Here is a 27,379-nt window from a genome sequence, read left to right on the forward strand (position 1 = left end):
TTATCCCATGCAAAAAAATATATTTTAGAATATTTTTATATAGAAAATATAAAATTGACAATAAATAACTTTTGGAATTAAAAAAAATGTACACAAATATAATACAAGCTGCAACCAAATATTCACTAAAATCTCTCTTCCACTAGATTACGATAGTGTACAATCTGCTGTAGATCTCTACGTTTCCCTTCCAATACATAGAGCACCGGACAATCCAAGGAACTGCAATTCAAATCGCCCACACGACCACAACACGCCTGACAAATGTGTTGAGTTGTCAGGTAACCTCTTTCGATTTTGGACATTTTTGTTTGTAATATGACCATAGAACGGGTGGCATTGCCGGTGCAGGTTTCACAAATACCCAGTTTAGTCTGACGGCCACAATCGACAATGCAATTTGTGGTGGAGAAGAATTGCGAAATTGTACTTTTCTTTGACTTGCTGCTGGTACAAGTTGATATGACCTCGTTGGCCATGGATAAGGCAGGAGTCATAAGAATTTTGCGAGGTAAGTTGGTAAACCTTTCGAGTGAGAGAGATATTATGACTTAGAAAACTGCCGTGGTTTCAATTTCGTCTTAACCTACCATTCGTTGACATCGGCCCCAATAAGTAGCAAACAACGATTAAGGGGCGGTATTATGGCCTTAGTTATATAATAAATCCCATTGATTTTAAGACCTTCATCTGCCAGCACTTCATGGGGATGTCGTATCAATCGTATCAGGGGCACTCCCGGGGGTCCATTGGTTATGATAAACGGCACCCGCTCTCCTCTTCTGGGAATTCGCCTTGGATCAGTTTGTATCCATTTTCTAGTTGGAATTAACATTGAGACTTAGTAATGGATTTGCATTTTCAATTATTCCTTTTGAATGTTGTACCTGGTTAACTCCAGGGCTGGTACACAGGCACTTGGCTTATAGCCATTCAATCCACGAAATTCCTTGGCAAATATGAGATCTTGCAAATTAGCCCGACCGGATAATAATTTTGTAAATTGTCTGCAAACGTATTGTTTTACCTGACTGACATCGGCCGTCTCGAAAAGTATGCGCAGAACTTTCTCTAACATCTGAAAAGTATATTTGCGATATCATTAACGGCGTACTTTTCCAAACATAGAACAAATTTCTCAGTCTTCTGTGTTTTGTTTTCAAATGTCTGTAGTTTAGAGATAGATGTCTATCTAGTCTTACTTCTGTCAATGTATGCCTACACTAATGATGTATGATCTCGTTAGCGAAGATCTCGATTGGGTTAGCTTAGGTTAAAAAGAGGGTGCAGATATTAATCCGCCCCATGCCACTATATACATACACCTAAGCCAGTAATCGGCTTGTTGTACGCTGTAAAAACTATAAAGTAAACTCTAAAACGAAAATTTTAAGTTCGGAATCCCGTGCTACTTACAACATCCTTAATTGTTTTCAATACCACTCTCCCTAAGTTGGGTGATGTCTGATATTGTGTCTCCACCTAAGTACCGGTATCTGTTGGGCGCGAAAGCCGGGCAATGACGAAGGAAATGCTCCAACGTCTTATCATCTTCCCCGCATGCCCTACACATGCTGTCACTTGTCGCACCGACTTTACATAAGTGAGCTCGTAGTCCTATGTGTCCCGTTATGATACCAATAGCTATACTGACCTCCTTCTTGCTTCCTTTCAGTAGCAGCCTTGTCTTCTCACGATCTGGATCCCCCCATAGGATTTTCGCCATCCTACCGACCGTTTCGCTGTTCCACAATGTTGCATGCGCATTCGTCGCCTACTCCCTTAACTCGGACTTCGTCGACCCGAAAGGCTTCGGGTTAACCAAGTTTATTGACGACAGTCCTCTGGCCTTCGCTACCAAATCGTCTGCCCTTTCATTTCCCCTTACTCCGTTATGGCCCGGCACCCAAACGATGCGGATTTTACCATCCTCAGAGAAGGATGGTAAAATACACTGCAATACTGTTCGTGACCTTACCGTCCTGGTTGTTATTGCCCTTATGGCAATTTTACTGTCCGTAAAGATGTTCACACTCGACGTCCTCGCGTTAGCACCACACTACTTCAAGCATTCCGTGATCGCCCGGATCTCCGCCTGCAGGACCGTATTATGGTTAGGCAGTCTAAAACAGATCTCAGTCCCTGGGTTCTTAATGTAAACCCCCAGGCCCACTCTGTCCTCTAGCTTTGATCCATCTGTGTAACATGATCTTCCAGATGGTAATACTAGAGTTTCGTCAATTCAAGACTATGCCGATGGCAGCATTGCCTCGCAATCGACTTCGAGGTTCATCTCAGGTATCCGATCGGAAACCTCTTTCCTTCCTTCCAGGTTTCCTATCGCCGCCTCCATTATACCGCGATGGTATGAGTTGCTTCCATCCTCAATCCATTTTCCCATCGCCTTAAGTCTCATAACCTCAGTGGCTGCCTCACACTTAATCTGTATGTCAATGGGTCGGATATCTAGATCTTGAGTTGGAATTGTTTTGTGGGGATTTAATCCACTGTTTTATGACTTTTGGGTTTTAAAGGGGTTCTCAGGCCTTTTGAGAAGGAAAGGGCCAAGGTATAAAGAAATAATTTTACAAGTACGGTCAATGAACTTGGTATTAACCCCAGAAATACTTAGCTGGTATTTTCGCAAAAAGACAGAAATTGCGTGTTTTCAAAGAATCTGGGCGGGCTGGGGTAGAGAGCCCCCCTCTCTCTCTCTCTCCCTCTATCTCTCTCTCTCTGTGCGTGATTCGTGACCAGAAACCTAGCTGAAAAATTATCTTTGAGGAAAAAGTTATACTCCTGTCGCAACTGGATAGGTCGTCGTCGTCGTCGTAGCCATATTTTCATGTGGAGATGGCGATCTTCATCAAGCTACTGTAGGTCAACAAGCTCGTTCCAGTCCAAAGGACCAAACGCAGCGGGATCAAGGTGGCCATTGGTTATTTAAAGGCGCCAATATCACGCCTTGTCATATCGAGCATCATAGGCACTCAGTATTTGCCGCTGCCGCCCTTCCTCTCATTGAGACTCTCCGATTGATACCGCTGTATGGAACATTCCACTATCCGCAAACTGTGGACTAGCCCGGTAGCTCGCAGCTAAGCTTCTCGTGACAGCAATGAACACCACACATCGGACCTAAATGTTGAAGCCTGTGTGGTGCTCACATCTATCCTGTGCCGGGATAGGTAGACGGATGTGGAATAGGCTGAAACGTTGTATTTTATATTTACAGCGGTGGTTGAGCCAATCCTCGTCTATGGTTTTAGTTGTTGTTGAATAATGTAGTCACATTTGCATGTGAAGAAGGCGATCCTCGTCAAACTCCTATAGGTGAGCAAGCTCGTTCCGGTCCATAAGACCGATTGCCGCGGGAAAGTAATAGCCATTGGTTATTTAAAGGCGCCGATAACTCGCCTTGTCACATAGAGTATCATAGGAACGCAGTATTTAAGCAAGAACCGGTGCCGCCCGGCCTCTCCACTCGATACCGCTGATTGTCCGTGGTTACTGTCATGCCGTATGGACCATTCCACTATCCGCATACTGTGGACGCACCCGGTAGCTCCCAGTTAAATGATGAAGGTGAACACTACACAGATCGGAGCTCAAAGTTTCAGCCCGTGTGGTGCCCATGGTTATACCGTGCCGGGAGCTAATATGCCTTGAACTTGTATATTGGGTTAGTCGGAAAACTTGCGTTCTTTAATCTTTAAGAGTCTGGTTATAGAACGTGGCATAACATATACTGCGATTATGTACCATAGGTGTACTTCCCATAGCAGATTGTACGTACCAGGTTGATCGATGGAGGCCTTCATCGGCAAGGGCTGCCGCATTAGTGTACATCGGTAAGGGCTGCCGCATCAGTGTACATCAGTGCACTGCTACAACAACATCCCATAGCAGCCGATTGTACGTACCAGGTTGATCGATGGAGGCCTTTATCGGCAAGGGCTGCCTCATCGGTTTACAAAACACAGCTACAACAACAACTTCCTTAACCGTTTGGAGGTGGTTTTCTCAGAGAATGAGCACAGGGGCAGGGGTACCTCGCAATTTCCCCGCATCATGTGTATACACGGATGCTTCCAGATTGGCTTGGAGGCCCCGAGGCGGGAGTCTTTATTAAGGTGCTAGGAATTAGGGAGATATATAGACAACTTGGTGGGTGTGTCGTCTTTCAGACGAGTCTTTGAGTTCGCGGTCCTGAAGAAACTGGAGTCGATGTAGTTGCAGAAGTGGTTGCCTGATTACAAATGAAAATTCGCTTATGAACATTCCATTAAGGAACATGGGCAAACTTCTCACATATCAAAAAGGGCTGTCCGATTCATGTTTAGGCTCAATGACAAGGGACCTTCTTTTTATAGCCGAGTCCGAACAGCAAGCCGCCGTGCGAACCCCCTTGGGGGAGAAGGTTTTACATGGTTTCTATGCATGTCATAAGTTAGGCTAGGTTGGGTTTAAGTGAGAGTCTAACATCAGATTCACTTAGACTTTTCGTCTATTGTGGTACCACAGGGACCGGAAAAAGGAAGATATCTTCTTAAACTTCATTGAACCATCCAGATCGCTTTAAAAAGTCCAACAATTTGCGAATGTTCACATCCGCTAAAACCAGAGAAGTTCTCAAAGAAATGAAAACCAAAAGTGGAATTCATTCTCATTGCCAGTGCGGCACACACACAGCAGATGTTATATATCCTCTTCTTCCTGGCAACCTTGAGTCTGTCAGCATTTTTCTCGACCAGATAGTGACCTGTCATGACGCACACATTAATTGAAGCGTGTTTCTTGCCATCGACATCGCAGCGATAGACCTTTTCAAGTATAGGTTAAGTCACATAATTTTCCTGTGCGAATTCTCGGTAAGATACAGGCCTGAAGACGCTAAATGTGGGAAACACTTATCGATGAAAACTCTTGCTGTCGTTATGCGGTCCATACGACCGATCGCGGCGGGAACGTTTTGCAAATTGCAAATGCAAATTTTGCCCATGAACATTCCACTAAGGAACAGGGGCAAACTTCTCACATACCAATGAGTGCAGTCCGTTTCATGTTTAAGCTCAATGATAAGGGGCTTCCTTTTTATATTCGAGTCCGAAAGGCGTGTCGCAGTGCAGAGAAGTTTTACATGGCATAGTACCTCACAAATGTTGCCAGCATTAGGAGGGCAAAACTACCGCTGAAAATTTTTTTCTGATGGTCTCGCCAGGATTCGAACCCAGGCGTTCAGCGTCATAGGTGAACATGCTAACCTCTGCGCTACGGTGGCCTCCGAACGTTATAGTCATTGGTTTATTTAAAGGCGCCTTGTCGTATCGATTATCTCTTAGAATTCTATTATCCGCAATCTGTGGACGCGCCCGGTAGCTCCCAATCGAGCTTCTTGTGATGACAATGAACACCACACAAATCGGAGCATAGCCATCCCGCGCCGGGAAACTCTTTTTCCATCTACCCAGCTACCTTCGCTTTTGTTGTTGTTGCAGTCAATGCGTTTTCGTCCATTCATTTGTCAGCTAAGTTCTGCTTAATATCTATAACTAGGAACTCTGCGCCCAGGGAGTTTTGATTCTAAGTCGAGTAGAATTAACTGGGAAGTTTAAGAGGTGACGTGTGTAATGTGGTCTCTGGTTACAAGTCGGGGACACATGCAACACGTTGTCATCAATCCTAGAAATAGAGGCGGCCGAAACTGCAAGAATACATTCTAGCCAGAACAACTCTGGTTAACTTCTTCTGGTGCTATGGGTGGTGGTCGAACTTCAAGGACGATGTACTCTCGGTAGCTAGCTTAGTAGATAAAATTTTATTCACCCAAGCCCACGCCTGAGTTTTTTTATGTCGACTCACGTTCATGCACGATCACGTGACAAAAATATTTTTCATACACGTCCCACAAAGAACTCACGCGACACTCACGATTTATGAGACATTCAAGACTCCTGAGAAAATTACGACTCACGATAAAATTACGTCGCAAGAGAAAAATCAAAATCACGATTCACAAAGACGCATGGTGAATTTCTCATAAATCATGAGTGTCTTCCGAGTCGTAAGTGTCCTTTAGCTTACATGTCGCTAGAGGCATACCCACAGATTCCAGTTTCCCTGGAGTGTGTAAGGTAGTTCCTAGTCTCGCCAGCTCATCCGTTCTGTTACCACGGATATCGTAGTTCCAATCGGTTCTATCAGGAATAGTGGTCTGTAATTTTATCAAAAAGCGGCTCAGGTAAGGTGTAATCCACACTGCCTGGAACATCGGATATTGTATTAAGGATAACACAGTGTCCGTAGCCGCCACATGACCAATGAGAAAGCTCTCTTAACCTCACGGCAGTGGTCGCTGCAATTTGGGTAGCCATAATGTTCAGAGGCATAAGATGTAGCATTAAATTCAGTGCATCACGCGTGAGTCATAAGTGTCTCGTGAATCATGAATGTCTTCTGATTCGTGAATGTCTTGTCATTCATGGGTGTCTCATGAGGCATGATTTTCTCGTGAGTCATATGTGGTGTCATGAGCATTATTTCACTCATACGCGCTCACGTGCGAAGAATTTTAATGCAATCACGCGCGATCTCGTGGACTCCCGTGCAATCTTCTACTATCTAGTCCCGCCTAAAACACTGCCTAATCTAGAGATTACTTCTTGTAGCGCTGAACATCTCGCTTTAGATGATGTATAAGGAAGGTGAATGCATATCTGTACGTGTTTTGTCCTTCGCTTTTGCCGTGTGCGTTAGTTTCCCATTTCCTTTCTGTCTCTTTTCTCTCTACTACATTACGCTGTACTGTGGTGGATCTCTTTCAGTATTATTCGGTTTCATTTTTTGACCAAAGGTCTCCGAGGGCAACCGAGTTTGCAAACAAAGGCCCTTTAACCTAGGTTAGCATAGTTTAGGTTTTAAAAAGGTGCAGACATTAATCTGCCCCATGTCACTATAGACATACACCTAAGCCAGTAATCGGCTTGTTGTGCCCTATAAATACTAACAAGAAACCTCAAAAAAGAAAATCGAAGGTAGGAATTCCATGATACTTACAAAATCCTTAATTGTTTTCCATGCCACGCCCCTAAGTTGGTTCATGTCTGGTATTGTGTCCCCACCAAAGTGCCGGTAACTGTTAGACGCGAAAGCCGAACAATGACATCTTCCCCGCATGCCCCACACATGCTATCACTTGCTGCACCGATTTTAAATAAGTAAGCTCGTAGTTACAATAGCTATACTGGCCTCCTTCTAACTTCCCTTCATCCTAATTTAACATCTATAAACTACCTATCTAATGAATAACTTATTCAAAAATCTTACCTTGGCCACCATGGGACAGCCATCTCTTCGCACAGTTTCAATACCCTTTGCCTCATAGACAGGCTCCTTCTGATCGGCCGTCTCATACATATAGCCCACATAACGTTTTTTTGTCTATAGCCAAGAGAAGAAACGCAAGGTTACTATTTCAAGCTCCGAATTATAATGAATGCAAAATTAACACACCTGTAGAATACATGGCTGGTAAACCTTTTCCAATTTCAATTTGACCGGTTGAGGATTGTTTTTCGTTATAACTTCGGCAATTTCTTCACCTATGCGAAAAGCCTCTTCACGATTACGACCAGGTACTAAAACAAACAAAGAATCCGTATCACCGTAGACAACCTTGACATTCCAATTTTCATTGGCCTCCACAGTTTTTATGGCTCTTTCCAAAGTTTCACGGCCCTTGGCCACAACAGAGTCACCTACTTCTACGGCTGGCATGCGACCACTGAAATTAGCTGCCGTATAACCATAGGTAACATTGGCCATTAGCTTCAAGCCCAATTGTCGTGAATGCAAAATCCGCTGTAGTGCCGAATTTGATTTGTGCAGCTTCATGGACTGTTTAACCATTTGGCGGGTATTCAAAATTTCTGTTAGCATACGAGGCAGTATGCCCTCGCGCACGGAAGACTTGACAAATACTACACCGCAAGGAGAGATGGTAATGAGATCGCGATCAACCAACTTCCTGAGCATGGCAGGAGAAACGCGTAATTGTGAGGCGCCAAACTCAAATGGAGTGGATCTGAAATAAAATGGGAAATATATGGTGTAGAAAAGCATGAAATGCAGGACATTTTGGGTTAGAAGAAGTGGTCATGGTAGCCTTCTAGAACGTTTTACTTTACTTACTGTCCCAAATGTTCTACACGCCCCAAGCACGTGGAAAAACAATAATTGTAACCTATAATCATGCTGGGATATAAACTCTGGAAATCCAACACAATCAAGGGATCAGCATAAAAGCGCGACTGGGGTTCTAATATCAAGGGTAAATACTCGGGCGCTCTCATATGAGCTCTTTGCTGTACACTGGGAGATAGGGGGACTAAGTTTTTAGGTTTGGCAATTCTGAAATGTGAATACAAACAACTATATTTTTTAAGGCTACCAAACAATGAATTCAACTCACCTTAACATCATGCTTTCCACCCGAAATTGGGATCCTCTCGACAGTACTTCATAAAATTGTATTCCTATTAGTTTTGCCATTTCACTGGTACGACCAATCAGGTCCAATTGATCCAGCAGTGCCAAAGTTCCTCGCACTCTTTCCAAAAAGTATTCCAGGACTATCCAACGTGAACCAGGGGAAAAATACCACTCGGTTAATGAGCGAAAGCTGTGACAGGGGCATCGTTTGTGTAAAATGTGATACATGACATTTTCAAATGTGTAAGAGGTCAATGCTATTTCGGAACGCATTAAACGCCAAACATCCAATAGAATTCTTCCACATAATTTCATCTGCAAAATAAGAATACAAGAAAAATTCTATACCACAGAGGGTGTGTTTGCATGAAATGAGAGTCATTGCAAACAGACCGACTTAAGTCTAAAACTTCGCACACATCCTCAATTGAATTGTGACCGAGATTACGTGAGTCCCTCAGCTAGTCGGCAAGGTGAAGTCGAGAAAGAAACCTTTGTATACATTTTTTAAGCGATAAATGGAGTAAGCAAGACTGTGTCGTTGGAATGGTTTTCATTTTTGAGACGGAAAACCTGGCGTACTCCCTATCGAAAAAGTACCAGCCAGTTGTTTTTGATTCTTTGTTCTCAAGCTCATTGAAACTATGTGTGTGTGAGTATAACAGTACAATGGTGCAGTGGGTCACTTAGAAGGAAATCTAATGTGCAGTGGGTCACTTAGAAGGAAATCTAAGTGACCCACTGCACCATTGTACTGTTATACTCACACACACATAGTTTCAATGAGCTTGAGAACAAAGAATCAAAAACAACTGGCTGGTATTTTTTGGATAGGGAGTACGCCAGGTTTTCCGCCTCAGAAATGAAAACCATTCCAAGAATGATGCAATTTACCGGGGTGAAACAATTCAGGGGTTTTTGTTAAATTCCTAGAATTAGGAAGCTACATAGACTTCTGGATGGTTGCAGTGCCTTTCAGGCAGAGGTTTTCGCGAACCTCAAGGCTTTGGATGTGAACTTGAGTGAGGAACGGCGGCTCTCTCTGACTGTCACGATTTATGTGGATAGTCAGGTGGCGCTGAAGGCCCTGGCTGCGGGTCAGGGCTTGTGCTGGATTCCGGGCCATCAAGGGGTGGTTAGTAACGACCCGGCTGCAGAGCTGGCCAGATTTGAGTCCTGGATGGATTCTTCGATTGCTACGACGAAGGCGAACCCCGCTTGCGCTGGCTGTTAGGGATTGTGGATGCCCATTACAACGAACGCGCAGACTTGGCGTAGGTTGGCGCTGCGGGCAGCAGGGTAGCAAAACCCTACGCCCGAAGTTCTCGGGAAGGAGGATTCTTCGATTGCTACAGCGAAGGTCAACCCCGCTTGTGCTGGCTGTTAGGAATTGTGGATGTCCATTACAGCGAACGCGCAGACTTGGCGTAGGCTGACGCTGCGGGCTGCAGGGTAGCAAAACCCTACGCCCGAAGTTCTCGGGAAGGAGAATTCTTCGATTGCTACGGCGAAGGTGAACCCCGCTTGTGCTGGCTGTTAGGAATTGTGGATGTCCATTACAGCAAACGCGCAGACTTGGCGTAGGCTGGCGCTGCGGGATGCAGGGTAGCAAAACCCTATGGCCGAAGTTCCCGGGAAAGAGGACATCGATTGTCCTGGAGCTGACGAAGCGCGACCTTGGTCTGTTAGTGGGGGTCTGGACAGCTCACTGCGATGTCAGGTCGCTGACTTTGCGATGGGCTCGAGGCGAGGATGATTTCTGCAAGGTCTGTGGGGATGAGAAGGAGTTGGAGACGCATCTGCTGTGTCAATGTCCCGCGATGGTGGGGAGATGGGGTAAGATTATGGATAAATACCTCTTTTCTTCTCTAAGCTCCTCATAAACATTCGATACTGTAAGTGTTTGGGTTGATTTCTGCAAGGTCTGTGGGGATGAGAAGCAGTTGAAGACGCATCTGCTGTGTTAATGTCCCGCGATGGTGGGGAGATGGGGTAAGATTATGGATAAATACCTCTAAGCTCTCTATAAACATTCGATCCTCTTGTCATTCTGAAGTACTGTAAGCGTTTGGAAATTCGTTTGTCTAGTTCTCTCTTTATCTTCACACGCATGTGCATGTACATGCAAAGTCCTCTCACTCTCTCTCTCTCTCTCTTTCTTTCATTTCACTTTCTATTATTTTATCTTTTTCTGGGATGAACACAATGGACTAAGGGTCTCCGGATGCTAAACGCGTGTCACGCGCATGTGCATGTACATGCAAAGTCCTCTCCCTCCCTCTCTCTCTCTCTCTCTTTCTCTCATTTCACTCTCTCTTATTTTATCTTTTTCGAGGATGAACACAATGGGCTAAGGGTCTCCGATTGCTAAACGCGTGTCCTTTAACTTAACCTAGCCTATGATCTCAACAGGATTCTTAAACTTTTGAGCCATGATGCAAACCTGTGAGCCAGATGGCCTCCTACATACCCAGTCGTAATTCTTTATAAAAGGCAGAATTGGAAAAGGAAAGAAGGAGAGCAGTAAACTAAGTGTATGTAGTTGTAGTCCAAACGATTCCTACATAGGTGTGTTTGGTTCGGTATCGGCTATGTGGATTATGGTGATGTCGACAAATGTAATACAGTGCGGGGTATTCAAGGCCTGAGGCCCAACATTTTTGGAAAAAAAAATGTTGTTGTTATAGCCACATTGGCTGTTGTTGTTGTAGCAGTTTGTTGTAATCTATCTTCGTCTATCGTCTGCTTGATTCTGTTGAGTGTCAAGACCCAGGAACTCTGCGACTAAGATGGAGTGCATCCACAGGGATCTGGGTCTGAGTCCAGTGGGTCTGGCTGGGCAGTTAAACAGGTGACGTGTATCGTGCGGTCCCTGGTTACAATTATCATACATACATCTTGCACATCGGCATGAATCCTTGCTCTGTAGGAGTTGAGGCGGCCGCATCTACCGGAACGTAATTGGTTTGCCGGGGGGGTCAATTTCTTCAGATGCAATGCGAGGCCACCGTAGCGCAGAGGTTAGCATGTCCGCCTATGACGCAGAACGCCTGGGTTCGAATCCTTGCGAGACCATCAGAAATTTTAAGCGGTGGTTATCCCCTCCTAATGCTTTGTGAGGTACTATGCCATGTAAAAACTTCCCTCCAAATAGGTGTCGCACTGCGGTACGCCGTTCGGACTCGGCTATAAAAAGGAGGCCCCCTATCATTGAGCTTAAAACTTGAATCGGGCTGCACACACATTGTGAGAAGTTTGCACCTGTTCCTGAATGGATTGTGCATGGGCAAATTTGCATTTGCAATGGGAGGCGGTCATTCTCCAAGGACAACATTCACCCGGTAGCCATTTACCGCATCTGCTACCGTGTCTGCATGAATATTGTCTTTTTTAATGTTTCCCAAACATCCCATTGCGGAACAAATTAGGGGGAAATTAACTTCTCACAATATCAATTGAGTGCTGCCCGTTTCAAATTTAAGCTCAATGATAAGGGGACCTCCGGTTTTATGCCGAGTCCGAACGGCGTGTCGCTGAAAAGTGACACCTCTTGGTTGAGAAGTTGTACATGGCTGAAATACTCACAAATGTTGCCAGCATTTGGTGAGGGGATAATCACCGCTGAAAAATGTTTTAAGGTGTTCTCGCCGACAGGATTTGAACCCGGACGCTTGGGCACGATAGGCGGGCATGCTAACCTATGCACCACGGTGGTTCCCTGAATATTGTCTAGACCTGCTTGATATGCCGCTTGATCTAGAGGTTCTCTCTTGTAGAGCTGAATCTCACGCTCTAGATCATGTTGGTCTACCTTAAGGCTTCTGGGCGGTGGATATCTATCCACAAGATGATGATTTGGATGATATCTGCGATAACAGCCCAAAAGGTATTGCCTAGACAGCATGTTATGTCTGCGCACTGGTATGTGGAGGTAACGATCTTCGTCAAGCTCTATAGGTGAGCAAGCTTTTTCCGGTGCATAGCACCGATCGCCGTATGAACATGATGGCCATTGGTTATTTAAAGGCGCCAGCAACTCGCCTTGTCCTATCGAGTATCACTGGCACTCAGAATTTTAAGCAAAAGCCAGTGCTGCCAGGCCTCTCAGTGTGACTCTCGACTCGATATCGCTGAATGCCTGCGACTGTATTTGCATTACACTATCCACAACCTGTCGATGCGCCGCTATCAGAGCTTAGAGTTCCAACCCGTGTGGTGCTCATTATCATCCCGTGCCGGTTCTGGGAAAAAAATAGCTACCAGGCTACAGTATGTTATGAATAGCCATTGACCAGTTTAATGGACCTTAAGTCATATTATTGAATCGGTCAACACTCATTGATATGTGAGAAGTTTGGACATCTTCCTTAATGGAATGTTCATGGGCAAATTTGTCACCGAGTAAGTCTTGCACATTTTCCGATGTTCCAGCAGGGTGGATTACACCCTACTTGAGCCGCTTTTTGTACCTTTATTCCTGTTAGAACCGATCGGAACTACGAACCTGGTAACAGAAGTTACATAGACTTCTATTCAGATGGTTCCAAACTAAACGACCGGGTGGGCTTTGGGGTGTACTCTAAAGATCTAGAACTGGTCATATCGAAGAGGTTACCCGACCACTGCAGTTTGTATCAAGCGGAGATCCTTGCCATTAAGGAAGTGGTGGAATGGCTAAGATATAATGTCATTACGACGATTGACATAAATATCTTCTCAGACAGCCAGGCATCCATTAAATCCCTGGGGAAAGGATTTCTGAACACATAAACAGCCTTTGACTGTCGCAGATTTCCAAACGGGATGGCTGAACAGTTCAAAATTCACCTGGTCTTGGTGCCGGGCCAAAGAGATATCCCAGGGAATTGTAAAGCGGACGAGCTGGCTAGACTAGAAACTACCCTACACATTCCAGAGATACTGAAGAATCTGTGGGTATGCCTCTAGCGACATGTAAGCTAAGTTTTTAGGGCCAGGCCCAAAGAACAACGAATGATAGATGGTCGCAAAGAGGGGTCTGTGAGCATTCCAAAACTATGTGGCCTAATCTAGACTTGAAGAGGTCTATCGCTTTGCTGTCATTGGCTAGAACAGACGTCCCAGTCCCATTGCGTCCGTCATGACAGGTCACTGTCTAATCGGAAAACATGCTGACAGACTGAAGGTTGCCAGCAACGACTTTTGCAGAAGCTGTGAGGACATCTATGTGTGTGTCCCGCACTGGCAGTCAGAAGGAGTTCCATTTCAGGCTCTCATTTCTTTGAGAACCTGTCTGATTTAGCGAATGTGAACATTCGCAAGTCATTAGGCTTTTTAAAGTAATCTGGATGGTTCAACGGTAGGAACTAGAAGGCATCTTCATTCTTCTGTTCCTGTGGTATCACAATGGACGAAAACGCCTAAGTCAGTCTGATGGCAGAGTGCCTATTAAACCTAAAGTCTTGCACATAAAAGACTTACCTCTACATCCAAATCGGTAAATTGTTCACGATCCTCATCGACAAAATCTCTTGTCTTTTGCGACGGCACTCTCGACAGCAGGGGAGCTATGTTTAGACACAAATATTTTGCTCTATCGATGATAAAACCCCACGAAGACATCTCAATCTCATAGCCGGCATAAATATCAGGATCCCAACGTGCACATAGACCTAACAAAGACTCCAATGCTTCAACTTCGCTCTGGACAATGGTTACCTCCAAGTCACTGTCTAGACCGTGTATACGACCTTCTTTGGGATGAATGTCGCGGGGATCATGTACCATTATGTAACCACATGCCTTGCGAGGTAATTTTTTATCGTTGTCAATGTGATCATTGGGTATACTATTTTCGATGGCATAAAATAGACAGCGTATTTCATCTATTTGGGGATTTGGAAACAGATCTTCGCGAGTAGCAACAAACACTTCCAAGGTTATGATGGTAAGATAGTTAAACTGAAATGCAATGCAGAAGTGAATAGTGAGGAGAACTAAGGACGGATAAAAGTACCAACCTCTATATCGGCTTTGGCTTCTTGAAGATTTTCTAGAGCCACTTTGAAACCAAAACTGCTATTCAAGGTTGACTCATTCCCGGCCATGGTAACATCATGTGCTGCTATTTGACGTAAAAATGAAGAGCGTTCCATTTCGGCCAAGGCTGTTTGACTTGAAACACTTGTCTCACTATTTTGGGAAGAATGAGGTATAACACTCTCCTCAGCCGACTGAGAAGTAGCTTCTCTTCCTTGAGAGCTTTCTCTACTCTGGGAGGAAGTTTCTCTATGCAATAACTCTTTGCATTTTTCAGTCATTTCTGATGTTACTCCCTGAGAGCTTTCTCGACTATGCGAGTTTGCCTCTTTTTCCAATGCTTGTCTTAATTTTTGATTGAGTGAAACTCTACGCAGAACACGTCTATTGTCACGTCTTCTAAAGCTAGGCAGGCGTTCTAAGGGAATTTTTTCAAATTTTGTGGTCACAGGAGTAAAACTTTTGTTCAACTTCTCCCTTAAATCACTTTGCACTGGTGTGCCAGGGGTTAAGGGAGTCAACGTTAGACTCATTGAAGAGGTGTCCAAGCTGTTATCGCTATCCTCACCGGATCCATTAGAGTCGGCGGCATTTAACATCATAGTTACCTTCTGTCGACGTATTTTAATGGGACTATCCTCTTGGTGGTGAAGAGCACCAACTTTCTGCTCCAACTCTTCGGCATTGCCTTTACTTTTCATCAATTCACGAGCTTTAAGCCAAAGTTTGGCATCTTGCCTCGAGGGGGCATTTATTTGTGGCTCAATACTCACCCTCTTTTGGGAGGCAAAATATTCCCTTATGCGTTGGCTATTCCGATATTTCGTAAGCATCTCGGGCCCACCCAGCAAGGCCAATTGTTGCCGTCTCCAGGCTGTAAGGCCTTTAATTTGGCCCCCCAAAACACTTTGGAATTCTTCCAAATCATTGAGTTTATTGCTATTTATTTGCAAAATTGTAAACCCAACTTCCTTATGTTTGGTGACATCATCAGGATTGCTGTAAAATGGGTGTTGAAATTTATATTCGGGAATTTTCAGCTTGCTGCAACCTTTGATAACCTCCTCTCGGTTGGGAGGCAAATCTAAGGGTGTCAATACTATTAACGATTGCATGTCAGTGGAATGGGCATGGGCATCTGTGCTATTGGAAGATGACAAAACTATGCTCACCTCCTTATTTTGAGGCACAGCATATGGACTTGAGTTTTGGGTAAACAATAGAGGGCTATTTAAATCGATTGACTTTTCACATAGTCTCGGAGTTTTGCTTTCTTTGACAGCATTTGCCATGGGAGGTGTAGGAGTACAGCCTATTTCGTCATCCCAACTTGCAAAAGGTGGCGATTCAGCTATGAACTCTAGGGAAGGTGATGGCATTACGAAACTTGGTGCTGTGCTCTTAGCCGAGTCTTCCAGACAATCATTGGAGAGCAAAGATGAGAGTTTTAGGAGAGCCTTTCGTATATTGTCATCATTATCTTGTTGTTCCGCTTTCGATTCTTTGATTTCTGAAGTCAAGCTCTCTATTCCCGATAAAGATTTATTTCCATTTATTTTTGTTTCCTCACTTGATAGCACTATCAGGGAATTTTCTTTGGAACTATTCTCAGATTCCAAACTATCTTCAGTTTCCAATCTTAAATTTTCCATTGACTCTACACTCTCATTTTGTTTTTCACTTTTACCAATTTCTGATTTCTCCATCTCGAATTCAAGATTATCGGGAGTTTTGAAATTAGCATGGTCCTCAATTTGAGATGTAGATATTCCCTCAGCTGAACTGTTGTTGTATTTGCTGGCCAATTTGAAATGCTGTTCTTCCATAGGCAGCTCTCCATCTTTTGAGTATTTAAGGCTCTCGTTTATATGATTCCTTGGAAAATATTGTTCTGAAATACGTTTTAATCGCACCTGACACTTTTTGATTGTGTTTTCCCCCTCTGAAAGTTTTACATTAGGACAAGCGTTTTTAGGCTGTAACTTGGAATTGCTTGCTCCATCGGACTTATCTTGCTCCCTATTAATACTTGGTTTAGAATTTCTGTTGTGATTTTGATGCAAAGCCATTTCTTTGTTCTTTTCCAAATCTTTCTTTTTATTTGATGACCTTTTATCTACTGGCCCTCTCGTAGCTGTCAAATCTTCTGTAGCTTCTTTAGTGGTCACAACCTCCCCTTTACTATTCGATAATCCCCTCGTTTTTATGTTCTTAGCTTCATTAAACTGATTAGAAATGTTTCGTTTGCTTTTCAAATCTTGTGTAGCTTCATAAGTGGCCACAGCCTTCCCTTCAGTATTTGGCAATCCCCTCGTTTTTATATTCCTCATGTTATTTGGTTGGTAAGTAGCTTGACCATACTGGTTAAAAGGATTTCTTTTGCTTTTTCTTAAACCATTTGAGGTAGTAGACTCATCTGTTTTCTTGTTATTCAATGAAACTTTGCCCACTGGTCCCTCTGCAGCTTTCAAATCTCTTGCAGCTTCATTAGTTGTCACAACCTTCTCTTTAGTATTTGACAATACACTCGGTTTTGTGTTCTTTGGGTGATCAGAGGTTTCACCACACTGATTAGAAATGTTTCTTCTGCTTTTTCTTACATCATTTGAGGGAGGACAGTTGCCTGTTTTAATGCTTTCTCCTAAAGTTTCTGAATCTGCATTTGTCTTACAATTTTCTGCACAATGCTCCATTACTGAAAGGACGTTGGTTTGTTTTGGTTTTTGTTGCTGGATATTCTGATATTCTTCTTCTCTGGAATCACATTTGGTTTTACTTTTCGTAACTCTGGAGTGATTTTCCTTTTCGACATTCAAATAGTTTTGAGTTGCAACACCTGATCCACATTTTTGAGACGAACATGGAAGTGATAGCTTCTCACCCATTAACTCCGAAGTCCATTCTTTTTGCATAGTTATGTGAGGAGGCGAAGGTTCTTTTTTCTCAGCCGTTTTAGTGTTGGTGGCACTTATGTCCCTACTATCGCTCACCGACTTTGACGAATCATTAAAAAATTTAGAAGAATTAACTCCTTTGGCTTCGGAACATGCCATTTTACGTCTTTTGACAGAGTGTGCCATTAGAAAGCTTCTACGTAGTCGCTTTAAATTTGGAGTTTTTCTGTGGCGAAAAGATACATTTTCCGCTTCACTATCCGAAGCAATAATTTCGTCATTATCATCATCAGAGGGAACAAGAATAGGATTTACTTTGTAATTAGAACAACTGGCTGCATTAGTTTTAGTTTTTGTTTCGCTATCCTTAGACTGTTGGGGAATATCTTTTGGGGTAGCTTCTTTAGAAGTCGTTGAGTTACTTTCATTTGTTTCCATTATGTTTGCGGCAACGGCAGACGCAATGCTGTTAAGAATATTCTGCTCCTTACTTGGAGACTTACTTTCAACATTGTAGACTTTGAGAAATTTTTCATTTGTTCGTCGTGGTGTTAAATTGCAAGTGACATGCGTTTTATCCAAGTCGACCATTCTTTTTGTCGATCGTCTTTTGGTGTTACTGAAATGAATTTAGACACATGAATGACAGTATAAAAGTTATACAAGCTTAACCTAAACAAGTAGACACGCATTAAGTTGGGCAGTGCCGTTAATGCCATGTAAAAACTTCTCCTCAAAAGAGGTGTCGCACTGCGGCACGCCGTTCGGACTCGAATATAAAAAGAAGGCCCCTTATCATTGAGCTTAAACTTGAATCGAACTGCACTCATTGATATGTGAGAAGTTTGCCCCTGTTCCTTAAAGGAATGTTCATGGGCAAATTTTGCATTTTGCATTTGTATTCACACCCTTTCCTTTGGTGGTGAGTATAAAAAACTATTACAAGTAAAAGCATGTAAAGTTCGACCGGACTGAATCTTATATACCCTCCAACATGCGTTGCCTTTGACGGGTTCTTTGAATGACTTTTTCAAATATGTAGCAGATAGATCTACAGATACAAATGGACCGTACTCGTAATGACTATTAGAAGCCATAAAAATAGTTTTAAAATTTCAGCCAAATAATTGCGCCACCTATAGGGGGCGATCGGTTTGTATGGGAACTATTTAAGGTTATAAACCCTTTTGGACTACACTTGGCAGGGCTGTTGGAACCATAGCAAAATTTTATGTGCAAAATTTCAGCCGAATCAGTATGGATTTCGAAGGCTGCATAGGACTACTACTGCTTTGCATGTTATCACCGCACACATTTGCTGTGGCTTCAATCAGCCCAGGCCATGCGATAGGACGGTCCTCGTGACACGGTCAGCCATGCCAAACTATTTGAGAACATCGCCAACACGTCCTTCCAGCTAGGCCTAAAACGCTGCGTCGCGAATTATCTGTGTAGTCGCCAGCGGTGTGTGGAAGAGATAAGAAGTCAAACACCTATAGAGTGAAACAGGGAGTTCCCCAAGGCGGGTTGATATCTCCGGCACTGTTTAACCTCTACCTATACTTCATTCCTTCCCTCCAGACGGTTTGGAGATCGTATCATATGCGGACGATTGTACGATCATAGCATCGAGCCCCGCATTCATTGATGACATCTTTGATAGGTTGAACGTCTACCTCAACGAACTTGCCTCCTATTTCGCTGCAAGAGTTCTAAAGATATCTGCCACCAAATCTTCAGCCACATAATTCACTACAGGGAGCTGAATATGATGGTCGATGGAGCAACAATTCCGACCATCAAGTATCCCAAAATACTTGGCGTCACATTTGACAGCTCTCACACATTCTCCTCACATTGCAATCTGCAATCTGCAATAAGGTCAGAAATAGAAACAAGGTCCTCAAGTCACTTGCTGGCAGCATTTGAGGTGCTGATAAAGAAACCTTGTTGACCAGGTACAAAGAAATTGGTAGGTCTGTGGTAAGTTATACAGCGGTGTGGTCTCGTCAGCTCTGTAACACGCAGTAGAATAATATTCAGATCTGCCAGAATGCCGTCCTTTAAACTGCGACGGGATGTGTCCGCAGTCCTCACGTGGACCACCTCCATCAGCAGACAAATATACTACCAGTTTGAAGATATTTCTACATGCCGTCCAAACAATACCTTCTGGGCTGTTATCGCGGGGACCATCCAAATCATCATATTGTTGTATCCACCGCCCAGAAGCCTTAAGATGGACCTATATGATCGAGAGCGTGAGGTTCAACGCTACAAGAGAGAACCTCTAGATCAAGCGGCATATCAAGCGGGTCTAGACAGTATTCGTGCAGACACGGTAGAAAATGTGGTTGAACAGCTCGGGTTGGTCCTTGAAGAACGACAGTGTCCCATTGCACCTGAAGAAATTGACCTCCCCCGGCAAACCAGATTTCATGTGGGGCGTCAATCCTCGAGAACCTCTAGATCAAGCGGCATATCAAGCGGGTCTAGACAGTATTCGTGCAGACACGGCAGAAGATGTGGGTGAACAGCTCGGGTTGGTCCTTGGAGAACGACAGTCTCCACTTGCACCTGAAGAAATTGACCTTCCCCGGCAAACCAGAGTTCATGTGGGCCGTCGATCCTCGTCAAGCTCCTTTAAGTGAGGAAGCTCGTACCGGTCCAAAGGACCAACCGCCGCGGTAACAAGGTGGCTATTGGTTATTTGAAGGCGCCAATAACTGGTCTTGAAATATAGAGCATCACAGGCACTCAATATTTATGCAAGAGCCGATGCCGCCCAGCCTCTCACTGAGACTCTCCGCCTTTAACCGCTGATTGTCCGCGACTGCCGTTGCAGCGACTCCGTATGGAACATTCCTTGTTGTTGTTGTAGCAGTGTGTTGTACACTGAGGCAGCAGTCCTTGCCGATGAAGGACTCCATCGGGTCAATACGGTACGTACCATCGGCTGCCATGGGATTGATTCCTTGTTGTTGTAGCAGTGTGTTGTACACCGATAAAGGACTCCATCGGGTCAATGAGGTGCATACAACCGGCTGCCATGAGATTGACCAGAGTAGTTCTGGATTAATTACGGTCCGGCAGTTGCAGCCGCCTCAACTCCTACTATGCAAAGATTGAAGCCAACGGGCAGGATGTGTCCCTATTGTGATCTGGGACCACACAGCATCTGTTTAACTGCCCAGCAGACCCGCACGACTCAGACCCAGATCCCTTTGAACACACCCCACCTTAGTCGCAGAGTTCCTGGATATTGATATTCAACAGAACCAAGCAGATTAAAGATAGACACAACACAATGCTACAACAACAACAACACTAACTTGTTATAATATTATTGATAACCTATTCATTTCTTCGACTAGTTCTTTGGAGGGGTTTTACATCTAATTTACCTGCTTACTTTGTCATATCAACGATTTCCACCGGTTCATTTTGAATGTCTGGGATATTGGATTCCAAAGAAATACTTTTGCGACGTAATTCTGTCAGTGCCAGTTTCTTGCGTAAAGAAGCTAAAGGTCTAAAATAAAGTCGACGATTTGGTATAAAAGTTCATGCAAACGAAGAAATCAACTTACAGATTGGTAGATTGTTCAGCTGCTGCACTTGGTTTACTAGGCGTTGTCGGGTTATGGACAGAACTAGTAATAATTTCTGAAATAGCCAAAAAGAAAAAACGTCTCAAGTTTGATTTAAAAGATTCATGGCCTGTTTGTCGATATCGAAGAAAAAATTTTGAGAGTGATACTATCACTCTGATCCAGATTCATATATCAAGAGGGTTATATACTCTTGATGAGCAGTACTCTCTTTTTTATATACCGAAATATTTCCTTTTTTGACCGTATTGCCATTCTACAAAGTCTTGAGTTACACGAAAGTTGCACTTCGAGATCGACAGATAAGCCATAGTCCGCCAGATCAGTTAAACCCTTACTTTTGCCAGTAGATAAATTTGTAATTATCAATGGTAATGGCTTATATTTATGACCACTTTTCGGAGTTCTCGGAGAACGGGTGGGCGAACCGGCAAGAACCAAACGCCGCTGTTTCGGGGTTGTAGGGGTGCGCGGTGGTGTTTTTGAGCTTATATTAGCTTTTGTTGATTTGGTCGGAGTCCTTGGTACATCATCCGATCCATCAGTTTGTGGCAGTGATGCTAGAATAGAAGTTTCTGTAGCTGTTTGTGTTAGTTTCAATATAAGATCATCTAAATTCTCCAATGCCACAGAAAAATCATGTATATTATCGTCGTCCTTTTCGTCATCTTCGTGATCGGATTCAAAATCTGGCAAACAGGATTGCTGCTTAGCTGCGGCGGTGGTTTCTTTATCCAAAAGTTGCGGAGATAAAACATCCACTTGTAGTTGAAAATAGAAATTAGGAAGAAATTTTTAGAATAAAAAGTTTACTCTACTTTAAAGAATACTTCTACTTACAATTGTTGTGAGTTTGACTAAGTGGCGCTAAACTGCTGTCCAAGTCAATTTTCTCGCTGTTATTGTCATCTTCTAGTTGCTGTAGAATGTCCAATAGTTCTACATCTTCATCACGCACTAAAAGATGAGTAACATTTAATACCAAATTAGATTTTAGAATTGTTTCTCTGGGAAAAGTGATGTTATTCTGAAAGAAAAACTTTGTAGACTGACTACCTTAGGTTTGGTAAGGTTTAAGTGGCAGTCGGCTATGTCCGCCTATGACGCTGAACGCCTGGGTTCGAATCCTAGGGAGATCATCAGAAAAAATTTTCAGCGGTGGTTTTCCCCTCTAAATGCTGGCAACATTTGTGAGGTACTATGCCATGTAAAACTTCTCTCCAAAGAGGTGTCGCACTGCGGTATGCCGTTCGGACTTGGCTATAAAAAGGAGGTCCTCTTATCATTGAGCTTAAACTTGAATCGAACAGCAGTCATTGATATGTGAGAAGTTTGCCCCTGTTCCTTAGTGGAATGTTCATGGGCAAAATTTGCATTTGCTATCAGACTCACTTAGACGTTTTCGTTCATTGTGATACCACAAGAACAGAAGAAGGAAGATGCCTTCTAGTTCCTACCGATGAACCATCCAGATCGCCCAATAACTTGCGAATGTTCACATCCGCTAAATCAGACAGATTCTCAAAGAAATGAGAACCTAAAGTGGAACTCCTTCTGACTGCTAGTGCGGGACACACACACAGGTGTTCTATAGTCTCTTTTTCTTCTATGCCCACACAGCTTCTGCAAAAGTCATTGCTGGCAACCTTCAGGCTGTCAGCATGTTTCCTGATTAGACAGTGACCTGTCATGACGGACACAATGACTGAGGCGTCTGTTCTAGCCAGTGACAGCAAAGCGGTAGACCCCTTAATGACAGCAAAGCGGTAGACCCCTTAAAGTCTAGATTAGGCCATATATTGGGTTGCCCAAAAAGTAATTGCGGATTTTTCATATACTCGGCGTTGACAAATTTTTTCACAGATTGTGACTCTGTAATTGCATTCTTTCTTCTGTCAGTTATCAGCTGTTACTTTTAGCTTGCTTTAGAAAAAAAAGTGTAAAAAAGTATATTTGATTAAAGTTCATTCTAAGTTTTATTAAAAATGCATTTACTTTCTTTTAAAAAATCCGCAATTACTTTTTGGGCAACCCAATGGTTTTGGAATTCTCACAGACCCCTCTTTACGACCATCTATCATTCGTTGTGCTTCGGGCATGGCCCTGAAAACTTAGCTTACATGTCGCTAGAGGCATTCCCACAGATTCCATAGTCCTTGGAGTGTGTAAAGTAGTTCCAAGTCTCGCAAGTTCGTCTGCTTTAGAATTCCCTGGGATATCTCTGTGGCCCGGCACCCAGAACAGGTGAATTTTGAACTTTTCAGCCATCTCGTTGAGAAATTTGCGACAGTCGAGGGCGGTTTTTGTGTTCAGAAATACGTTCTCGAGGGATTTAATAGCTACCTGGCTGTCTGAGAAGATATTTATGCCAATAGTCGTAATGACATTATATCTTAGCCATTCCATCACTTCCTTAATTGCAAGGATCTCTGCTTGACACAAACTGCACTGGTCGGGTAACCTTTTCGATATGACCAGTTCTGGATCTTTAGAGTACACCCCAAATCCCAACAAGTCGTTTAGTTTGAAACCATCCGTATAGAAGTCAATGTACCAGTCTGTTACCAGGTATATCGTAGTTCCCATCTGTTCTATCAGGAATAGTGGTACAATAATTTTTATCAAAAGCGACTCAGGTAGGGTGTAATCCACACTGCCTGGAACATCGGATATTGTATCAAGTATAACACAGTGTCCGTAGCCGCCACATGACCAATGAGAAAACTCCCTTAACCTCACGGCAGTGGTCGCTGCAATTTGGGTAGCCACAATGTCCAGAAGCATAAGATGTAGCATTAAATTCAGTGCTTCAGATGGTGTCGTCCTCAGTGCGGCTGTGATGCACAAACAAGCCATCCTTTGGAACCGATTAAGTATTGAGCAGTAGGTGGACTTTTGAAGCGCCGTCCACCAGACCACAACACCATTTGGCATCATAGGTCTGACAACTGCAGTGCATACCCAATGCATGACACGCGGTCTAAACCCCCAACTTTTGCCAATGGCTCTCTTGCAGGTGTATAGGGCAAAAGTGGCCTTTCTTGCCCTTTCCACAATGTTGAATTTGAAGTTCAATTTCCTGTCCAGCAAAACACCCACGTATTTTGCGCTTTCTGTGAATGGAACATTCTCTCCGCCCAAAGAGACAGGTTCCACTGTAGGCAATTTTTATCTCCTGCTGAAAAGAACTACTTTTGTCTTGCATGGATTTATACCCAGACCACTTTCAGTAGCCCACTTTGCTGTTGCATGTAGAGTTTCCTAAAGTATATCTCTTAGAGTGCTGGAAAACTTTGTCCCTAACCGAAAAAGTCACTTCATGCATACGCACCACTTGTTAATGGCTATATTCCAAAGTAGAGGAGACAGTACACCTCTTTGAGGTGTTTCTCTGCTGACCCATCTTTTTAGATCCACAGATCCCAAGCCTGCCGTAATGCATCTTTTAGTAAGTAATTAATAAACTTTCTTACGGAAGTGTCTAGAAACTCCAACTCCTCCATGATTGACGTCGGCTTAACATTATTGAAAGTACCTTTAATGTCAAGAAATGCTATTCCTTGACAGCGAGAGAACCTTCTATGTAGCCGACTAGTTCGTGAAGGGCTGTTTCGGTGGATTTGCCTTTACTATATGCATGCTGCTGCCGTGACAGGCGATCTCCAGTGATTTTTGCCCTAAGATATGTCTATATTAACCTCTCAAGAGTCTTCAGCATAAAGGATGACAGACCAATAGGACGAAAATCTTTCGCCTTCATGTGGTAGGGTTTCCCTGCTTTCAGAATGACCTTCGTGTCCCTCCATCCCACAGGTATATATGGTATTCTGATACAAGCAGAGTATATCTCCCTAAGCCAGGAAACCAGTCTATCAGACACAGCTTGTAATTCAACAGGCGTATACATCATCAGGGCCTGGCGACTTAAAGGAGTCGAAACTTCTTATCGCCCAAAAAATTTTCGGCTCAGACACAAGTTCCCTAAGGGCCTCCGACGAATGCTTTTCAGTGACAACCTCTTCTGGCGTCACGTTGTCCGTTGGAGAATTTCTAAAGATTCCGAAAGTGCAAACTCCAACAAAGAAATTTGTGACGACTTAGCCCACAAACTGCAGTCCATCGCTGCCTTTAGTTCCTTACATATTACATTCTAGTTCTACCCTTAGTTACTTACATGTTGCATTGTGTGGTACATGTTGCTTATTCTGCGACTGCGTCAAGTTTAACACCAATTCCTCATCAACTATGGTTTCTTCAAGGAATATACTCTCATCCTCTGCAAGCTTTGCAGTTCCATCACTCTCCAAAGAAGTCAAATCCAGCGACAAACTTTGCTGAAATGCATTGTTATTGGATAAATGATTTGCCACAAATGAGGCATTTATCAAATTATCCTTTTGACTGCACTCCTCAGGATACACTGAATTTTGTAGCATTTTTGTTAAGTTAAATGTTCGTTTTTGTTGTTTGGCAGTGGAAAGACTTAAATTCAAATTAATATTGCTTGCATTAGTGACGTTTGATTGTAGAGTACAATTAATGGTTTGATCAGATAACTGGGTATTTTCTAAGGCGGATGTTTCCAAGGCCAAGAGTTTGCTTAATAAGGCTGTGCGATAGAAGGTTTCACTTTCGGTTGGATAGATATTTGGTCTATCTTGTGTAGCTGGCACCTCAAGAGCAGGTATCTGTAAGAACAAGAGGAAAAATCTAAGCATTCTTCCGAAATTCCGAATTTCATTCTACTTACTGCCTTTAATTTCTCCTCATCATCGCCAAGAGCCTGAGCCATTTTCTGTCTACGCAGTTTCTCATCATTCCATATCGACTCAATGCCTGGATTGGAATGTGCTGTATTTGTTGATTTAGAGACCAACTGAAATCGATTCAATATAAAACTGGAACCAATATCACATTCAAGTGTGCTGCAGGATAGCTTCTTAACCACATTGTTGTCTAAAATCTGTGTTTCCTTGAGATTCTTAAAGGGCACCAACTCGTTGGCATCACTGCGACGAAACTTTACAATTTCCAAGGGAACATGTATAAAGCTCATTCCATACAAATTGTAGTCAATCATGAATTGCAAGACATAAGGGACATGAGCTTCATGCGGATGGAAATTTTTGTTCATTATGGCTCCATTTTGCAGCAGATTTGCGGCTCTCCTTACGAAGCGGGGATTAAACATATATATTTTTAAATACTGATGCTCGGAGCGGTGATAGCCATAAAAAGGTCTACAACATAAAGAGAATGAATTTGGATACATTTTAGCCAAACTACGGTTAAAACTACGCTTACATGCCCTTAACCAATTGCACTTTAAAAACATGCTGCGCCCCTGAACTTCCCTGACTTAGAGACACATTTATGGCCTTATCCAAATTCATGGCTAACTGATATACTGCCTTATTTACCGACTCAAAGTCTTTCTGGTCATAGGGTACATAGAAATATGGGAAAACTCCATGCACATGCATGCAAGTCTTTTGGCCTTGAGCATTTGAACCGAAAACCCGTATAATTGGCACCTATTTAAATTGATATATATGTTAAAACGAAAGGATTTATGGAAAAATGTAAAAAAAATGCATTACCCTTTTAATTTCCTTGCCACGAAACTCTGAGTAGACCGGATCCAAACCGGGTACCGGTTTTTCCATGTAAAAGTCGGCTATTACCAGACGCAGAGAAAATATGCCCTCATTGTTGGCGTTGTCCATATTAACTCTTGGCAAATGGATTCATCCAAATTCATGTCCAGGCAAAATAAGGCAGTTGTGAAATTTGCGCGCTGCAACAAAACAAAAACAGCTGATTATATTTTAGAGATGCAATAATAACGATAACAGGAAATCGAGGCGTTACTATGGTGTTGCTTCAACATCGATTATCAACATGTTGCTGAAAAATGTTGAGTTGTTTTATGGACATGCAACATGTTGATATTGATTTTGCTTGAACGGAAATTAAGCAGCCATCAAACCGTTAACTAATGTTGTTTCAAATCATTTGCAGGCAACACTTAAGCTGAAGTTACATACCACGCGCAGCACTTATGCGTACTTGAGCAATCTAATGCGGTCACATGCGATCTTTTGGTTGAGTTACATGCCATGCACCTTTTGGTTCGTGGACAAAGAATTCCGGGATTTAAACTTCTCAAGGGTACGGGGAATAGGAGACACAGAGCCTGTATTCTTGAAAAAGGTAGTCTAAATATTTTTCTTCTTCCGTCGCTACGCACCGAAGATTCAGTAGTAGCCAACTTTAAAATAAATAAGACTCATTACTGGCTGGCTTCCCTGTATATGGAACACGATTCAGAGATGCCGCCTTCAAACCTTAAGTCGCTGGTTGAAG

General features: G+C 43.2%; 1 protein-coding gene across 1 annotated transcript; it reads right to left on the reverse strand.

The window, feature by feature from the left end:
* Positions 1–20: 20 nt before the first annotated feature.
* Positions 21–26,802, reverse strand: LOC106086681 (DNA polymerase zeta catalytic subunit). The gene is made up of 17 exons (XM_059369871.1): positions 26,614–26,802; positions 26,318–26,547; positions 25,764–26,253; positions 25,188–25,701; positions 21,854–21,970; positions 21,352–21,774; positions 20,993–21,068; positions 20,812–20,934; positions 14,490–18,021; positions 13,951–14,430; positions 8,471–8,805; positions 8,191–8,409; positions 7,513–8,083; positions 7,327–7,440; positions 888–1,078; positions 591–818; positions 21–525 (listed from the first exon to the last, which is right to left on the reverse strand). The coding sequence occupies exons 1-17, from the start codon at positions 26,737–26,739 to the stop codon at positions 126–128; spliced, it is 8,169 nt and encodes a 2,722-aa protein (XP_059225854.1). The 5' UTR covers positions 26,740–26,802; the 3' UTR covers positions 21–125.
* Between the last annotated feature and the right edge of the window lie 577 nt (positions 26,803–27,379).

Source organism: Stomoxys calcitrans, chromosome 5 (genome assembly GCF_963082655.1).
Source record: "Stomoxys calcitrans chromosome 5, idStoCalc2.1, whole genome shotgun sequence".
Classification (NCBI taxonomy): domain Eukaryota; kingdom Metazoa; phylum Arthropoda; class Insecta; order Diptera; family Muscidae; genus Stomoxys; species Stomoxys calcitrans.

Coding starts and splice junctions, on each gene's coding strand:
- LOC106086681 (XM_059369871.1), bottom strand. CDS start 26,739: ATGGACAACGCCAACAATGAGGGCATATTTTCTCTGCGTCTGGTAATA. Junction 21,971..25,187: donor TGTACCACACAATGCAACAT/GTAAGTAACTAA, acceptor CTCATCTTTTAG/TGCGTGATGAAGATGTAGAA. Junction 819..887: donor CCAGCCCTGGAGTTAACCAG/GTACAACATTCA, acceptor AATTCCAACTAG/AAAATGGATACAAACTGATC.